The 20033-nt window shown below is 41.0% G+C and overlaps 1 protein-coding gene across 4 annotated transcripts in view; it reads left to right on the forward strand.

The window, feature by feature from the left end:
- LOC110835985 (sialin) overlaps positions 1 to 18946 on the forward strand; it is a 40591-nt gene extending 21645 nt beyond the window's left edge. For 3 of the 4 annotated variants that reach the window (XM_022076742.2, XM_022076741.2, XM_022076743.2), the window contains 9 exons: positions 6695 to 6875; positions 7588 to 7821; positions 9851 to 10025; positions 12385 to 12512; positions 14080 to 14203; positions 15195 to 15328; positions 16382 to 16524; positions 17479 to 17599; positions 18275 to 18946. In XM_022076742.2, the coding sequence (XP_021932434.1) occupies positions 6695 to 6875; positions 7588 to 7821; positions 9851 to 10025; positions 12385 to 12512; positions 14080 to 14203; positions 15195 to 15328; positions 16382 to 16524; positions 17479 to 17599; positions 18275 to 18451 (1417 nt within the window). In that variant the 3' untranslated portion in view covers positions 18452 to 18946. Of the gene's footprint in view, positions 1 to 6694; positions 6876 to 7587; positions 7822 to 9850; positions 10026 to 12384; positions 12513 to 14079; positions 14204 to 15194; positions 15329 to 16381; positions 16556 to 17478; positions 17600 to 18274 lie in introns of those variants that run through there. The other variant, XM_087346368.1, reaches the window with a different exon arrangement.
- Positions 18947 to 20033: the final 1087 nt, after the last annotated feature.

A 20033-nucleotide genomic window follows, 5' to 3' on the forward strand; every position in this document is an offset into this window, starting at 1 on the left:
GTGACTTATGAGAGTCCTTCGACAAAGAAAGAAAGAAAGCTTTACTTCGGTGAAGTGTCAATGTTCCCTCATGTACCAGTCGGTACGGGACCAGACACGCTTGCATGTTTAATTTTCCGTAACAAATTGTTCATTGTCATTCTGGTTAAAGGTTACGTATTTTAATCTCATCACACACAAAAGGCTTTTACTTGGAAAACACATACTTTAGAATTGTTTTTGTTTCGCGAAGTACTAATGGCATAAAGATACGAGGTGCGATCGGAAAGTTTCAAGACTGCGCCTATAAAAACCCGTACACTTATCTCAGGTATTAAATTCATCCATCACCCTCGAAGTAGTTCCCCTGGGAGTGAACACAACGATCCCAGCGCCGCTGCCAAGCCTGGAAGCATCCCTGTAAATCTTTCTTTGTCAGCCTGCCGCAAAGGAGTATTTTGAAGAAGTCTAGAATGTTTGAGCTTTAACCATAGATGCAATTCGTCTCGGCATGGATTCACAAGGGAATATTCCGGTTGGACATGTCGAAATCTCACCTGAGAATTGTGCAAAAATGCGAAAAAATTTCTCAAAATTTGAAGTGCATAGGTCAGGTGGTGAGACACGTGTATTTATATCGAATAATTACGTACATTAGAACCATTTGCAAAATTATACACTACAATTGTCACAGAAATGTGAAACATAATTTAGAATGCTGGAAGCATTTGTTCAAATTGCGATACGAAATCGAATTAAAGTTTTATTTGCACATTCCTCGACGTCGCAAACTTGGTTTGTTCAGCGTAGGCAGAACTGAGCTGAGGTCGCAGATTGACGTGCCGCGTGCCACACCACGAGCATTGGATCACGTTTCGAAATCCAGGGGATGAAAACTGATAATGTAAGACTTGAGGTTCTCACAGCAGTGAGTATGAAGATATCCGATATTCATCGCCCTGATGACGGAGGCAGTATGACCTCTGAAACGTTGGTTAACATCGACCAGACTACACAGCGCAATAACCCAGAAGACAGAAATCTTCATGCATAAGTCATTTGCAGCAATGACGCACTTAGTTGAATGACTGTCTTACACTGCTCTTAATTGTCTTGCAGGCTCACGAATATCAACACTGAACGTGATGGAATGGCAATTTATTTTATCCTTGAAAACATTAATAAGAAATAAAGCTTCGCTGACCGAAATAAAGCGTTCTGAAATGCAAAAGATTATAAATGACTCATAATTACGTAAAACATTAAACTAAAAGAGAAACAAACAAACACACACACACACACAAACTGGCATTCATCGCCCTGATGACGGAGGCAGTATGACCTCTGAAACGTTGGTTAACATCGACCAGACTACACAGCGCAACAACCCAGAAGACGGAAATCTTCATACTCACCGCTGTGAGAACCTCAAGTCTTACGACTTATGCATGTTTTGGGGCATTTTAAGATGAATAGTATCTTCCTAGAGGACACGTTCTGTATAGGAGAAAATTGTTATGTATTTATCTTCATTTTGTGTACCTCTTTTCTGTTTCCCCACTTTTTTAAATGTATGCCTTTCATAGATGCTTTGCTGTTGGCCAAACACTCTAATATTATCATTATTATTAATAATTTTTATCTTTATGTCACATATTCTTTTAATGGCCTATGTGACATTGCGTATGAAGGCATTTTAGTTATGTAGGATTTGAGGTTTTCAAGGCGGTGAGTCTGAAGATGGCTGACTCCTGGGTTTAGTCTGGTAGAAGTTTACTGACATTTCAGAGGCTCTTGCTGCCTCCATCATCGCAATAACCCAGAAGACAGCCATCTTCGCACTTTAGTTAGATTAAATGCATTTTGAGCATCTTTTTCGTATTAATGTTTTTAAGTACATAATTAGTTACTCATCTGTTTTGGATATTGTTATTATGCGCATTCCCACTAGGCAAGAGACCAAAGGACACGAATCTGATATTCACTATGCTTATACTGTGCATTGTAACTTCAAGGTCAACCCTTGAGCCATGTGTTTTTGCTCCCAGTGCTCTCTGTAGGATAATTGGCGTATTTTATGAAGGTAGTTTTTTTTTTGCTTATGTTAATCTGTTTTTAGTGAAGGTACTTTTCTTATTTTTGTTTTCATTTATTTTATTGTGCATTTATTATATTGCTTGTCTGAATTTTTATACATTTCAACGACCTCCTTCCGACAGGTTTTTTTTCTGCTGTCTGAATTGTTGCACACATTAATTCCGTGAGCTTACGACAAATATTTTACAGCCTAACTCAACTATCCTCATCTAATGGTCGTCTTGTAGTGCGACGTGTATTACAAACCCTTGTAGCTTATTATATACGTCATGTTAACTGCCAGTAATCTGTTAAATACAGAAGTGGATACTACGCTGAAACGCTGTTTGCACTACAATCGATTCAACGAACGAGAGTCGACTTCAGCAATGTGACGGTTTTTAGACACGACTGTTACATGTGTTTGATACGTGGAGATGATGAGAAGACCTGTTTGACCAGCGGGGTACTCTAGGGCAGTGGTATTCAACCTGGGGTACGCGAAGACATCTTAGGGGGTACGTGAAATTTAAAGAAATATATATATTATTTTATGATAAACACTGAATAATCAGTAATGTAACTTATTTAATTTATTTTAGATGTATATTATATATTATGTATAACTTGAATTATACACCATCAACTTTGGGGGTACAAAGTTGAAGAGAAATTCTATTTTGGGGGTACGCGAATAAAAAAGGTTGAATACCACTGCTCTAGTGTATATAATCACTAATAAGTTGGGTCTGGAATGGTTCTTATGTGGGAAAAATTGCAAAGGAGGTGTGAGATTCTTACCTTTGAATAACAGGGTGAATTTCTGAACCAGCAGACGCGAGTAAACACGTCGCTTATAAAATTAAAAAAATCATATTCCCGCCAAGAGGATAATTACCCGGAGAAATAATAACTACAGCGAAGGCGGAAACAATAATAGGGCTGTAGCCTTTGCATCGGCAGTGCAGCCAACGTTTGAAGTATGTAAAGGTGCTTACAGGCTAGTGAAGTGCATGAAATTGAATGTACATGTGTGGAAGACACATGGACTTTTATTAAAAGTAGAAACATGTGCTATTTTTGCTTTAGTTTGAGGCATGTTACTCGCCAATGCAAAGTAACGCAAATAAGCGAAAATTGTTCGGGTAAACATCACGTATTACTGCAAATTGAGCAGAATTAATGAAGGTCAGACGGTCAGTCCGAAACAAAACTTACATGTAGTGTTTTTTTGGAGGGGGATAACAACACTAGTTTCAAGATGGCTGTCTTCTGGGTTGCTGAACCGTATAGTCTGGTAGAAGCAGCAAGGACTTCTGAAACGTTGGTAAACATCTACCAGACTACACAGCGCAACAACCCAAAAGACAGAAATCTTCATACTCTGATGACGGAGACAGTATGACCTCTGAAACGTTGGTAAACATCGACCAGACTACAGAGCGCAACAACCCAGAAGACAGAAAGCTTCATACTCTGATGACGGAGGCAGTATGACCTCTGAAACGTTGGGAAACATCGACCAGACTACACGGCGCAACAACCCAGAAGACAGAAATCTTAATACTCTGATGACGGAGGCAGTAAGACCTCAGAAACGTTGGTTAACATCGACCAAGCTACACAGCGAAACAACCCAGAAGACAGAAATCTTCATACTCTGATGACGGTGGCAGTATGGCCTCTGAAACGTCGGTAAACATCGACCAGACTACACAGCGCAACAACCCAGAAGACAGAAATCTTCATACTCTGATGACGGTGGCAGTATGACCTCTGAAACGTTGGTAAACATCTACCAGACTACACAGTGCAACAATCCAGAAGACAGAAATCTTCATACTCATCACCCTGATGACGGAGGCAGTATGACCTCTGAAACGTCGGTAAACATAGACCAGACTACACAGCGCAACAACCCAGAAGACAGAAATCTTCATACTCTGATGACGGAGGCAGTATGACCTCAGAAACGTCGGTAAACATAGACCAGACTACACAGCGCAACAACCCAGAAGACAGAAATCTTCATACTCTGATGACGGAGGCAGTATGACCTCAGAAACGTTGGCTAACATCGACCAGACTACACAGCGCAACAACCCAAAAGACAGAAATCTTCGGACTCACCGCTGTGAAAATCTCAAATCCAACACCTGTTTTGGTAGTGACAGCTGTAGAGAAAGTCAGAGGTCGGAGTAGACAGTTGCAGTAGATTATCTGGACATTGACAGTGAAGCAAATTTTGCCGGTGAAGACATTGGACGAAGGTAGGGACTGAGTAAGATGAGAACGGGAATTCCAATAGGTGGTATGTCGACATAGAATTCTGGAAAAGATTGAAAATCTCAAAATAGAATTAAGATTGACGAATGACATTCAGCACAAGAGCACCATTTTACACCAATTTAAATGACATTCTGACCAGTACAGTGTATCTCCTTCACGCAGTTGGAAGCACATGGTGGAATTGAAATTGGCTAATCCAAAGTTAAATAATCCGGGATAAGAAGACATATTGATCGGTGTAGATATTTTCGGGAAGATAATACGACCAGGGCTTGTCACCGAAACACACGGTTCTTCTACAGTCGGGTTGTGACGGGACTGGCTGACATGTTGCATTTAACTTCAGTTGTAATCCACTCGGTGGAACGTGAAGAAACTGCTGAAGAGATTTCGGATTTTGGAAGATTTTCCAATCGGGAAACATCTCAATCCATTCCTGGACAATGATGGCCGAAGAATACACAATTAATTCTTGCCAGACATCAAAGGTGACATCGGATTGTTGGAGGTCGGAAATCGGTGTGACATTTCGTCAGAAAGTGTAATTTATTGAAGTCATCGCCATGTAACGCAATAGGAATTAGCGGCTGCCTTCTAACAAAGATTGTACCTCAGGCACTGTTTCGACGAAGCAAGGGAATGGACAAAGGGCGAATGACTTTCTTTGTATGCTTCGTGGCCAGAGCGATTTGCTTAGAACATATTATGGAGGCATTTATCGCAGCGTTAGAATGGTTCGTCGCCCAATGTTTAAAACTTCACGAGATTCTCAGTTACTGTGACAAGGATTTTTTTCACTGTGATGCCCGAGAAGTGAGGGATTTCATGAAGTTTTTGACGCCAGAAATCACACAAGACGTTTCGCTGAGATATGTGTGTGACCAGGTTATGAAGTGACACTTCAGCACACCAGCAGCGTAAATCATGATGGTTTGTGGGGAAAGGGGATTTTGTCCCTCAAAGAATATCTGCGATGTGTTGTACTGACAGCTGGCTTCAACTGTGAAGAATTATACTCGTCCCTTAATCATTTTGAAGCTTGTCCAGCCTCTCCAGCGATTCTAATGGTCTTCAGCCTCCGAGTCCTGGAAATTTCTTTATTGGTCAACCTCTGAATTTTCTTTAAAAACCCAGCCTCTTTTTAATTCAACCAAAGTTATTGAAACCGTGGAATTTACTCCAGGAAGCGGTTCAACCATCCGAGTAATAATGCAGACTTCAGCAGTTCTAAGTTGTGATATGCACGGACCAGCACCGAAGTAGGTAAAATGATTCTTTTGAAAGATGAACATGTTCTCCTGATTGACGTGAGAGCTGAGAACAATTCTTCCTGTACTTCCGGCCAAGATGGGCTTTTGAAGATGTGACAGTGAGATGTGATGGAAAGGAATTTAAAATGTCAGTCTCTTAACTCTGTCGCCTGCCTCGGTCGCTTGTCTCTGTCGCGTGCAGAAAAATTGTACCTTTAGTGTCCTAACTAAATACCGACTAAGTTAACATTATCGCGTAGACAGCTAAAGTTGACTCTTCTCCTGACAAGTAATTTTGTGTTTTTATCCTCCTTTCAGTAAAACTAGAGAATTGTCAATGTGACTTGTATAGAGTGGCGCACAAAATGATGCCCGAATGTAAGTTTAAACGAAAGCACTAATATCCAAAATAATGGTACAATTTATTGAGATTTATCCTTTATAGAGTACGTGCTTAATATGCCACTTCCGAAACACGAACGGCTAAGTTCGTGTTTACTCGACGGTAAATATTCTCCGTAATTTCACCACGCATTTGAACACTCAAAACCCCATGAGTTGCATTTCTGAATAATAAGTTTCAGGTGTTTATATCCGGGTTATCGGGTGTTCACGTAGGTCCACGCCATTGGCGACCAGGGTGCCTGTGGGAAATCACACGTGGACCAAACATTTCGTGCAGGAGGAAGTCAAAGATGAACGTTTGCTGTATGTGGTGTGGCCCCATCTTGCATGAACACACTGACATACTACTTGTTTGGACGATAAAGGATACATCTCCATAAATTTCTCTTTGTGTTCATAAAAGTTTCAGTTGAGTATCTTTTCATGTGTCATCCTGTGGAAATAATTATTATTCCAGCTGTTTTGTTGACCAATGCAATGTCACAGGTATGTTTATGTTCCCGCTTGTATGCATTCAGTAAAATGCTGACATAGTTACTTTCACTTCAAGGGCTATCCAATTTGTGAAGTTTAATTCATGATTGTGTATATTTTCGTCTTTCTGTTGTTAAAATTTCAACAGTTACGTCCAGCGTCTAATATGGTTCTATCTAAATATTTCGAGATTGTCTAAACTTGAAGATCATATTTCTCAGACGTACGGACGACGGTTTGGGTCCGTCCTGGCACTTCTGGAAGAGAAGACGCCACGTAGTCGCCCTGCTCGCCTTCTTCGGGTTCTTCGGCGTGTACGCACTGCGCGTAAACCTCAGTGTCGCCATTGTAGCCATGACGAGTCCCAGGAAAGAGACCTTGAAAAATGGCACAACCATTTTTGTGAGTTATTCTGTTGATTCTTGCATTTTGCTACGTGGGCATTTGCTTCGCCGGGTAAATTTTGAATTATGCAATTTCTACTATGAACAATCTCTTATAAATTAGGTGCAAGGTGGGACCAGGGCTGGTTTTGGGTCAGAGGGGCGTCCCGGTGTTCTTCTGGGTCCTGGGGACTGCCTTGGATGTTCCTTGTAAATAGAGTGACACAACTTATACATTGTTTGATTTGCTACATCTCTGAGGCTAAAGTGTGAGGCTTTTTAAGTTTGTGCATTTCATGAGAAATTGTTCATTTCTGCATTTGAAAATATCTTTAAGTAAAGAATTTGTAAAATTGTATTAGCAAATCGCCGGTTACAGAACAACATTTATAGGCGTAAATTTTTTAAAAAGCAAATTTAGTGTGAAAACATCTTTACGGCGACTAAAACCAAATTTCCGCCAAACGCAGACTCCACCAGACCCATCCATTGGCGTTACCGGAGTTGCCACCGTCAGAACTTAATTCCAATTCTAACAGCGCCCTCATGCAGTCAGGCGTGACGGACATTGGCTATTATATATGCGTCTAAAACGAGGTAACAAATCCCTCATAAGTGCGTGAGTTTAACGCTGACGGAATCTTCCTGTGTGCTAAAGACATTGTTAGATCTTCAAAGATTACAGGCGTCGTGACTGAATTTAATAAAACGTGTTGTTTCACCTTGTAAAGATTACAGATTTCGACTGGGACTCCAAGACTCAGGGTCTGGTCTTGAGTTCGTTTTTCTACGGTTACATCGTGACACAGGTCCTGGGAGGGTGGCTGGCTGGTCGACTTGGAGGAAACACGGTGTATGGCGTAGGGGTGGCTGCCACAGCGGTATTCACTCTGCTGACACCTGTCCTCACAAACACCAGCGTCTACTTGCTGGTGGCAGTGAGAGTGATCGAAGGACTCTTTGAGGTGAGACGAAAGGATAATAATTGCAGTTCACACTGAATGCAGAGAAACCACCCACAGAGCTAGTTAAAATTCTGGAATGCGCTCAAATAATCGAGAAACTACCGGTCATAGTGATCGCGCGGTCTGGGTCGTGGAACGTGATAGCTTGGGTACTGGGACCATGTGTTCGAATCCAGCTGAAGGCATGGATAATTTTTCGAGTCTTTCTGTTTTGTGCTGTCCTGTACAGATAAAGGCCGTGCGACGGGGAGATAGCTCGTCGAAAGAATGTTACCGTATGTCAAAAAATTAAGCTTCCCAATCAAACATTTGTATGCATTTATCACTTCTCCGCGATCCGAGGTGCTACCCAAAAGTTCAGGGAATTTGCCCATAAAAAATTGCTTATCGTAACTCCTAGTTTCCACCGTCTCCTTCGAAGTAGTCCCCTTGGGAGTGGATACAGCGACCCCAGCGATTTTTCCATGATTTCATACATCCCTGGAAGTCTTGAAGTGTGAGTGTTTTAAGCCTGGATCTCCTCAATTGTGTCAAAACGACGGTCTTTCAATCGAAATTTCATTTTGGGGAACAGGACAAAGTCGCAGGGGGTCAGGCGAATAGGGTGGGTGGAGAAACACTGTCGTGTTTTTGGAAGCCAAAAACTGCCGAACAACGAGTGATGTGTGGGCGGGCGCGTTGTCGTGGTGGAGAACCCAGCTGTTCTCCCAATTTTCTGGACGCTCTACCATAGCCGCTTCAAAACATCATGGATTGTTCGTCTACGATCTGCAACCATAGCCTCTCGCTCTTTTGCGATGTTTTCCGATGTTGTGCTTGTCGATGGTCGTCCTGAACGCTCATCGTCGCCGACAGACGTTCGTCCATCCTTAAAGCGTTTGTACCAGAAAAAAGTTTTACTTTGACTCAAAGCATTCTCACCAAATGCTTCCACAAGCACGCGGTGAGTTTCTACAGCAGTTTTTTTAAGCTTAAAGCAAAATTTGATGCAGATTCTTCGCTCCGAACTACTACAACACGACGTTACAAAAACGCACGAGACTCAAGAACGCGGCCTCTCGCCTTCACGGCTGTTGGCACACTAATTCACAAAGGGTACTGCTCGCCCCATCTAGCGGCGGCAGGCCATTCCACAACCGGTTCGCGCGTGGAATTCAAATTCCCCGAACTTTTGGGTAGCACCTCGTATATTTCCCGCTTGCGTTTTCTCTCTGACTTGATCGCTGTACTTATATTTGGTAAAGAGTGAAAATTATGGAGCTCTTAATTATTAAGTTTTCTTCATTCGCTTGTCGTTTCATCCCTCTTAGATCGAAATATTCTCCTCGCCACCCTGATCTTAAACACCTTCAGTCCTCATATGAAAGAACAAGTTTAGACCCACATAAAGCAACAGGTAAAATTATAACTTACTTTTCTATTTATTTTACATGTCGATGTGATGTCAGTACCGAAGTGACTAGGAAATGAATTATCATGGGCGATCGGTTTTTCTTTACATTTATCTACAGTTAATTTTTATCTTTAATAATAATCGTCTCATTAATTTCGAAAATACCTCACTAATAGGACTATGTAAAGTAAATAGTCAGTTAAACTGGACTTTAAAACGTCGCCAGTATGATACTAAATATAAATAAAATTTTATGAAAACTGCAATGAAGATGTAGGCATATGTAAAGGAAGATCATAGTCTAAAATAAATTCTCAAAAATTACTAATATTTTAGGCGCAAATTAAACGTTAGGCCCGTAACACTCTTTCTCATATCGACTGTGGTCCTCTGGGTTCTGACGCCGTATGATCTTGTAAAATTGCTGTTGCCGCGATGGGCCAATGGGAATGGGCAAATAGCCACTTCGTCTAATCGTGTAGGAAAGTGGGTAGATCAAGGCGATACGTTTCTCCGGAATATTGGTGACTATTGTACACGGCGTCATAACCGACAAGACCACAGTCAGTTGCTTCACCGCCGTGAGAAACTTCCACATCATTTCCCCTGAACCGCAATGTGCACTGACTGTTGCAGGGTGTCACGTACCCCTGCATGCATGCAGTGTGGTCCCGATGGGCGCCGCCATTAGAGCGCAGTCACCTGGCAGGTTTCGCTGGCTCTGGCAGTTACGTGGGCACAGTGATTGCGCTGCCTCTCTCGGGGCTTCTCGCAAGTAACTTCGGCTGGCCCTCCATCTTCTATGTGTTCGGTGAGATTTATTCTCGCCTTTGTTACGTAGGTTGTCAGCAAAGGCACATAATTTTCCTTCGAGTGATTGATATTCACGCACCATCCACTCATGTCTTAGGTGTCTCTAGGTAATGCACCTTAGTCACGAAGGCACTGATGTGGAATTAATTCTAGGTCGTGACTGCTTCGTTCTGAATATACACTTGAGGAGGACTCCCCCCCCCCCCCTCAGAAGTTTTAACTTAATTCGTTAGGGAGGCCCACATCTTCACGTCGTGAAGTTTTTATTACATTTTACCTTTTCTGCATTATTTATCAAATGAGTGGTTGTGTTCGTTCGACTGTTCTTTATCTGGCTACTGTTTTTTTCTTACCTTAAAGTCGAGTGGTTAGCATTACTTATTTGTTTTCAGGAAGGCCCTAGTCCAATAATCAACCCACAAATAGCCTGTACTGTCTGAGTTCGTATTTTTCACCAGTTTCTTCAGACAATTGAGGGGATACCATCATAAATTCTGCCAACATCGTTAAATAAAGAGCGAATAAGGAAGAGTTGTGATGAACTGTCACTTTAAAGTGCAATTCTAAAATGATCTAGGAAAGAAAGAATGCTAATAAAATGTGTTTCCTCGATTGTGTAAATGTGAATTGTGGCATTCTGATTTACATAGCAGGTCGGTTACCAACGTTTTGGAGGAACATGTCGCTTCTATCTTCAGGATAGAAGTGAATATGAAAGCTATTGTAACTACTTACATGACTACAAGTGTCTGGGCCCCAAGTGACCACAGTCTAGCAAGAATTCTGCTGTAATATTCCATTCTACAGTCCCCAACAATAAACGTGGCTTCCCTCCATGTGGCACCACTAACATACGCGTCACGTGATGCTTTAGTTGTTAACTGTGTCTGTAACAGGATTGTTGCTAAATGACTGTTCTAGTAAACCTTCATGCCCTACGTAAGAGGAGATATCACCTTTATGCACTATACTGTCCACAGATCACGAGAAAAACCCTGCTGAGGGAAGTCGTTTCTGGTCGGTGCGGGGGGAATGTTACTTATCAGGTGGACTAGAGGGCTGCTATTGGTGGGAAGTGTGATACGTCAGAGTTTAAGGCTACTACACAGACTGAAAACATCAAGCAGTTAAGAGTAGCGTGTAGTGAGCGCAACTCTAATGTGTTCTGTGGGTGTTGTGATAATATTCTAGATTAAATCGCTGTGCCACTGTGAGGTAATCTTAAGGCTGTGCCCATTAGAACACATGAAAGCCTGTCGTCTGTTGTTCGTTCAGTGGTTGTGGAACGAATGCTTGTAGGATGGGTCGTCACTCACCACGAAATCTTGCGCATGTGCGTATATCGAATTCCTAGCAGGGATTTTCTCCTGATCTGTGGACTGTCATTTACCCACGTTTACCTTGGTTTAATGTACGTTCTTTCTGTTCTGGGAAGTTCTTGGCCTGCGAGGGCCTATTTGGTTTCTCGGAGACGCTTCCGTGTTCAGTTAAGAATTGCCCAACCGGATGGGTGTCAGCTGCTAACGTTATTTGCAAGGCCTTTGATATAATTAATATAAATATTGTTTCACCACGTCGCATTTCGTAATAATTATGGTACTTACTAATTCCATTCAGTTTCATCACACGCCTTTTTCCTTCTTAATTCTTACTTACATTTATTTATGTCTTTGGACCTTTTGTTATTATCCATCGTCCTGTTTGAACTTCCTGTTTGTTTTTATTTGTTTTGCATGTCATCGTCTCTTTTTAACTTAAGCCTGCCTGAATTTAATTTAATTTATTACTTATTCACAGATATTTTTATATATTTTAGTAAACAATTGGTGCTCACTAGCCATTTTTTGTGTTAATCTATGCTACGTAAATTCTATACAATTTGATTATTATTATTTAGTTACATCTATTATTTTAGAGCCACGGTGGTCTAGCGGTTAGAACGCTGGCCTTGTAAACCTGGGGTCTCGGGTTCAATTCCCGGCGGTGCCCGAATTTATAACTTGTGTTGGGCAAGGGGCCGTGGTCTAGGCAACACGGAGTTTTCCTCCGGGGGCTTCCCCGGTTTCTCCGTGGCATCCCAACAATTACTCCATTCACACACAGAAGAAGGCAATGGCAAACCACTTCTGGATCATCTGCCAAGAACGTATATGAACAGGTCCCAGTCCGAGAAAAGGAGGGAAGGATCCTGTTCATATGGACCTGTCTCAGACAGAACACTAAATAAGTAATAAAATCTATTATTTGTTCTTGTGCTGCATTTGTACTTGGCTGTCCAGGTGATAATGCAGCACACTAAATAATTTCAGAATACAACTGACTAGACCCTAGTGTTGCTGAGCTACGCAATGTTACAGGAATCGTGGTGATGATCTGGTTCTTCATCTGGTGCAAAGTCGTGAAAAGTGGACCAGAAGAAGACCCAAATATCTCTCCTGAAGAACTGAAATATATCCAAGATTCAATGGGCAACATACCACATAAGGTACTCCTCGAACGTCGCGTATAACACGTAGAAATATTCATTATTAAGATGGCTGAATTAGTAGGTTTATTCTTATGAATTGTATGATTTAATATGAATTAATTTGTTTGCCACTGATGATGACCTCTTGAGATCGAAACGCGTTTGGCACCAAGAGTCTTTTCAAAGTGTTTGGATGCATGATTTTATATATCAATACACTGCGTGGTATGCAAGGTTTTAATATAATTAAAATGTGTTTAAGTGAAACCTGTAGTAAAATTAGTGTAATTAAACGTGTCCGATACATTTACTATTCGGAATGGCCTGAAACAGGGAATGCTTTATCGCCACTGCTTTTAAATTTTGCCTTCGAATATGCAATCCGGTTTGGAATTGAATGGGACACATCAGCTGTTGGTCTATGCTGATGATATTAATCTATCAGGCGAGAATATAAATACTACAAAAGCGAACACAGAAACACTCTTAAGGGCTAGTAGGGGTGTTGGTCTAGAAAGAAATTCAGAAAAGACAAAGTTTATGATCATGTCTCGGCGACAGAATTCAGGACAGAACCAGAATATAAGGACAGCTAAAGAAACGTTCGAAAACAATTTTACGCCATACATGTTCGGCTGATTACCATTTTTAGGGACCAGTATATTATTTCCGAGGAAGCTACCTTGAAACTTTTAAAAATATGAACACTCTTCTGTGTTAACACCGCCATTTTAATGCAGTACCATCTCGGGTATCCGACATTCCGTTTTATCCGACGTGCCGTGATTCAGTGAGGGACTGAATGCTATCGAGGCTGCACTTAGTTAGGGAGCCGACCGCAAGCGACGTTCAGCTGTTCAGGCGCTGGCTTCACCTTGCCACAAAGAAAAGGATGGAGGCTCAGATGCAAATACCAGTTACCAGTTTCTTCAAAATAATTTAATTTAAAATCTACTTTATGTTAAACGCTATTTCAATTTGTGAGTTTTTTGTTTGTTTGATGCCGTATTGTATCTTCTTTCGTAGTCTAGTAATATCGTAAACTGAGTAAAAATCGAGTTGATATTTAACAACGTATTATCATAAATTTTCAATTATTCGACTGTTTTTCTGTCCGATTTAGGTCGGATAATCGGTACTCTGCTTTACTTAAGAGCGTTTACTCTCGGTATCTTTATTATTATTTTACTCTATTGATTTTGTAAAAAAAATGCAACAATGTGCATAATATTGGAGGTTAGTAATATTACTTTGACAATTTTAAGGTTAATGAATTGTAATCCCAGTAGCATTCATGATGTTACATTATCTCTGAAGCTAGAAAACCGCCAAAATATATGGCATGAAAAAATTGTATTGGATGCAACTAGAATACGGTCTTTAAGCGTTGAATATAAAGGATCTAGCAAAAAGAAGTTAAAAATGATATTACGAGAGCTGACAATAAGCAAGTTGAATAGTTATGTTTTATGAAGACTTTATCATGGTGACTGTCTTGATTTACGTTCAAAACTGATGAAGTCTTTTAAAGTTTTCTTTCAAAACAGTTCAGTATGCGTTTTAATAACATTACGTTCTATCTTAGGACGTGAAGCACCCATGGGGTAAATTCCTGACATCCCCCGCTGTCTGGGCGATTGTTGTGGCCCACTTCAGCGAGAACTGGGGCTTCTACACGCTACTCACCCAACTGCCAATCTTCATGAAAGGTGACGTCAGTGAATGTACTTACGCTTTACGACGCTGACAGTATAGTTGGCGGAGTAGTTTTTGGCCGGTGGAGGAGCTGGCAGACAGGCCTACTCTGTGTACCTGAGGTGGCACGGTCAGTGTATTTCTTTTGTTTGGGCGTTCAGTCACACAAGCTCCTCAGTGCAGTCAGCATTATACTTTCGCAAAAGTGACTCGCTCCGAGCCTTCCCCTTGAAAATTCCACCGGCCAAAAACTACTGCGCCGACTATACCTAGGTTATAATGTTGAGTGACATGACACCTTAGTGTTAATTTATTGCAGACACAGAACTAATGTTGCAAACACAAACGTACTGTTGAAAATTTAATTATAGTAGCCCAGAACCGAGAAATATGTCCATTTTAAAATTTACGCACTTCCATATAGACTGTTTCAGTTAAAGTTGTGTATGCAGATGTTCATTACATATCATGTAATGCGAAAGATGATACGTCTTTAAAAACATATATAAAATCCAATTCGATATTCGTGTAAAGTGGCACAGATGCGAACGAACATTAAATCCGGAAAACAAAATTTTAATTTAGACCCCGAAAAAATATTTAAACGAAATTCGTTCTGTAATTTCTGAGATGAAACATCCAAGACGGGAAGACACGACATCCACGCATTTATTTCATGCATTTTACGCAAAAAACGCATAAAATTAGGACAGTCTTATAATATGTAAGTAATAGGCAAATTCACGACAATTTGGGGATTACATTCTTCGCTGACGTCAGAGCATCGACTGGGAGTTTCGTCTTAAAGTTATCTGATGCGGGCAACCTCTTAGTTCTGAAAATTCGAAGGCACTCGTGCCTACAAAGGCCTGTCTTTTAACTACTCGACTACCCTGACTGAGATTTTCCTTGAATTTCCTCAGTCGTAAGACAAATACCAGTCTAGTAAATAGTATTACACAGTAAGACAGACATCGATCGCATTTTAAATGTTCTACTGTGCAGATGTGCTACATTTCAAACTGGAGAAGTCTGGGTTAATGTCCGCTGTGCCGTACCTGGTGATGGCCATTGTACTGCAGTTCTCAGGACGCCTGGCAGATTGCCTGCTAGTCAGGCGCATCCTTACCACCACCCAGGTATGAATTCCACACGCAGTTAAGATAGTGAACAACGGCTAGGTGGAGCGAAGGGAGAAATATTTTTTTCTGGTTGCGTATAACACAAAGATAGAGGCAATAGATTCCTCCGTGCACGGCGTCATAACCCAGAAGATTATCTACCGCCGTGGAAACCTGCCTGCCTCGAAAATAGTTATTTCCTGCAAGGATGCCTTTGCCAATATTTTCTAATAAGTTTTAATTATTGTAGCATACAGACGAAGTGGATAACTCTAAATTCGATTCTTGGAAGAAATTTAACAATTTCTTGTTACGCGTATTTTCCACGATAGCCAATAGTGCATGGTACTTAATCTGCGATAATTTACCTTCAGAAGAACTGACACGACCGTCAATATTATCCCTAAATTCAATAATTTAAAAAATATTCCATCACATAAACCGAACGTCGCTGTCGAGTGGTTATCATTCCTGCCTGCTTCTTACGCAAGAGGTCTCGGATTCAAATCTCGGCTCGGAGATCGTCTGCCCTGACCTGCCGTATATTTTTGTGTTGCGAACTTTAAACACGCCGTTTACGTATTTAAACTATCATGTTACTGCAAACAATAACTGAGATTATCGCGTAATCCACTCTCGGAAGAGCCGATTCACCGACTACCCGCCAACCAGCCTGAATCTAACAAAATAATGAGCGTTTCATAAGAACAAAACCATAAATTTCTGTGTTCCGATGTGACGATGGACACCCCTCCCTCGCAACCACGTGCGGAAGCCATGTGATGACGTCATCGGCAAACCAGACTGGCGAGGGGATCCCGCCCTCGCAAGAGTCAAACCACTGCGAATTCATTGCCAACGTCGAAAAGATCACATTGGGCTACACTACAATTGAAGCAATAACAGCCTTAAAAGAACGAAGGAGATCCATGCTGTCAGAACAGCGTCTCTACTGGCCTAGATTTGAACTTGAGACCTTCCGACCACTCGGCCGCGTGTTCTGAATGTCAAAAGTTATGTTCTTTAGGCTGTGTTGTTACAGCGGCTTCACGAGATCTTTCTGTATCGCAGGTGAGGAAGATGTTCACGTGTGTCGCGTACCTCAGCCAGACGATCTTCATGCTCCTAGCGGCCTTCCTGCTAACTCCTGCTGGCGCGGTAACCTGTATTTCCATCGCCGTGGGACTGGGCGGTTTCGCCTTGGCTGGCTTCTTGTAGGTTTCTCAGACTTGCCATAGATGGCGGGTGAGTGATTGTTCGGCGCGCAGAGAGCGACGTTGCGGGATAAAATGGCAACTCGGAACAGGATGTGGTTCAATTATTCGCCTTCAGAGGGCTACATTTTTATTGCAGTTATCGCATCAAGTGGAATTTGACATTTTCACAGAATGTAGTGGGCTCATGGGTTATTGGCTGTAAACAGATGTTTTGGAGGAACATACAGAGTGGTGTAATGTTGCTTCACCTAAGGTTAATGGAGTAGGATGAAAATTCATAATTGGCGTTTGTGGGTGGAAACGTTCTGTTGTGCATAACATAGCCACATACGATATGACTTCTTTTCATCAGTAGGAAGTCTAAACCAAAACTGGTTGACTGCAGCCCGTATTGGGTTATGTACAAATGCATTGTTTCAAACACGTCACATACTAAAGAACAGGGTAATTATGAAAGTTTAATTGGAACAGATGTAACCGACAAGGTTTCTGGAAGGAGATGTTCATGATGTATTTCAATTTGCCGTGAGCAGCGTGGTCCCTGAATTTACCTGGTAAATATTGAGCAAAACAACAAATAACCTCTAAGAACAAATCATTAGAGTAGAAGGAAGCGACGTTGCCATATGAAAAAAGGTTAAAACTAGATACATCAAATTGACTCACTAGAGCCGGGTCACCTGAAGAGATGGTGCACTGTGAAGTCGGTAAAACTTGTACTCGTCGCCAGATGAATATGAAATCCCACGAAATATCGAAATGTTGTCGTTTTTCATAGAAGATTTTCAGACGATGGAATAAGTTCAAAACTACGGACTAATTATACAGGTAGTATTTTCATATTTGATGTTAGTGATAGTTGTTCTGATAGTCTCGGTATTAATAATAACTAGCGTTGATGACAATTATATTTATTTTACAGTGATCTCATAGTGTATGTTGGTATTTCAGTGTGAACCATCTGGACATAGCTCCGCAGCACGCTGGTGTGTTGATGGGACTCTCAAACACTGTTGCCACTTTGCCTGGCATCATCAGTCCACTGGTCACAGGCTTCGTCGTGCAAAATAATGTAGGTACAATAGAAATTCTAATTGAATGAGAAGTGGATATGGAAGTCGCTAAACAACGTGTTGTATTTATTTATTTATTTCAAGTCATTTTATGGTGATGTATAAACTGCTGATATTTTAAATCAGAAACAAGAAATTTAACAAATATGTAGTGGACGTCAGATACAATAATAATACTTTTTCTGTGGGCTAAAATATATAAAATAATTTTAAATTTGTCTTTTGTTTTGTAGTGGTCTGAATCTTGGTTTCTCACTTTGATGAAAGAACACTTGACGACGGTGGCCGTCTTCTGGGTTGTTGTACCGTGTAGTCTGGTAGAAGTTTACCGATGTTTCAGAGGTCCATTCTCCCTCCATCATTGTTGCCCTGATGACGGAGGCAGTATGACCTCTGAAACGTCGGTAAACATCGACCAGACTACGCGGCGCAACAACCCAGAAGACAGAAATCTTCATACTCACCCCTGTTTTAACCTCAAATCATACAATCCCATATATGATAATTTTGTTGTGTTTTTTTAAATGTCAATGTGATATTGGCTAAGTATTCTGTTCTTGTGTTCTAACCACACGCATAATCTGCGAACTGGAGAGCCTCTTGTCTCGGGTCCGCTTATTGACGTAATGCCGAGAAACTACGAAGTGAATGAGGTTTGTGTATTTTCTCAACAGAGCGCGTCAGAGTGGCAGGTCGTGTTCTACGTAGCAAGTGGCGTCTATCTAGTGGGGACAGTGGTGTATGGTCTTTGCGCTTCTGGAGAGGTGCAGAGTTGGGCAGTCGAAGACGATGAGGCCGATAACAGAGCAGCGCAATGTTACGAGAACAGTGGAATGGAAACTGACTCGTAGAAGCAGCAGGGTCTCGTTATGACGCTAAATGGAGAGCTTCTAATTGGAAAATTCCAGTTTTGAGGACCAGTGACAGTTCCTTAGCTGTTCTTGGAGCTTTGTTATGTCAAAGCAATGAAGCATGGAACAAAATTATTTTAGGGCTTATTGGTTCTGTCCAATGTTTGGACATATATTTGATATGCAATTACAAGATTTTCAGATTTTGCCTTCAAAATTCTAATAATATTTAATATACTGTAAAAGAAAGCATTCCGCCGTTAATTTACAAATCTAACCTGAGATTTTGTATAACATCGTCGTGACCAAAAGTTTGAACAAATTTTAAAAAGACCAAAGACTGTCTGCAGTAACGTGATGTCATTTGTTTGGTGTCGTTGACACATTATCAAAGGCAGCTTAGTATTATTTTTACCAGTATTGTGAGGAAACACATTCAGAAAAAAATAACCCATTATTTTCGTGACGAAATAAAGTGGTGAATCCATTCCAAAATATTTTACGTGTTGATTTAAGACAGAACTTGATTACCCAATGAAGAAATTATGGGGGAAATCTCAGTAAATCATTACTGCCAGAAGATCTTACAAATAAGTAAGTATCCTTGTTTTGTTCAGAACAGTATAAAATTTGGTAATGAAATGTGACGTCCTTGTAGAAAGAACATTAAGGAAATAATTTATTATTATAATGCTCAAAATAACTCAAACTTTTATCGTGAAGAACCTACAATGGAATTAACAAATCCGTTACCGTTGTGTTAACAATATATAACTAAATTATATTTACATATATTTTTCCTTGGTGTCGTGTGGGAACAGAATAGCTTGTATATTTCAAGGTAACATAACGTGTGGAATTAAGGTGAATTCAGGCATACAGCTGGTTATTCAAAATTAATTCTTGTTGCAGGAATATTTTAAACAAACACCCATTTAATCATGTTCATTCGCTCATCGCTGTAGGCCTTGAGAAGGCTACGGGCTGGGTGATTGGGGTTCGATCCCTGTTAGAGGCAATTTCTTTTGTAGCCTCTGCATCCTGACCGACTTTGGGGCTCTCAGCCTCCTGTCCAATGGGCACCAGAGTCCTTTCTGAGGGGCAAAATGTATACCTCTACATCTTATCTATACGTGACGTCATCCGCCGACAGCTTATCTTTGTGTTGTATTATTCGCATTCAGTTCTAGTTTTAATTTTCGCCGAGAGCAAAATCATAGCGACTTGTGTGAAACTGATAATTCGTGATGTTCTATGATGAATAAGGTTACATATTCAAGTTGTGCCGCAGGTTTCAAATTAAAGGTAACAAAATACCTAGAAAAACACGGCAACCGAGCGGCCAATGGTGGATTTATCGTCTGAATTTACTGTGTGCTACTGGGGGAATTAAAAAGATGCTCTTCTACAAACTACCAACAAATGCAGGAAAGCATTTTATGAGCCGAAACTATGAAAATTCCCTGAACTTCAATATGTGATACTCGAATAGTACCTCGGAGGTCCTTCTGGCCGTCAGGGGACTCAAGTGTGGCAAAGCTCCGTGCCCGAAAGGTGTTCCGAACAGCGTCCTCAGACATCG

The sequence above is a fragment of the Zootermopsis nevadensis genome, unplaced genomic scaffold (assembly GCF_977971745.1).
Source record: "Zootermopsis nevadensis isolate Lab colony 2312 unplaced genomic scaffold, Znev_1.0 Znev_ptg000010l, whole genome shotgun sequence".
NCBI lineage: Eukaryota > Metazoa > Arthropoda > Insecta > Blattodea > Termopsidae > Zootermopsis > Zootermopsis nevadensis.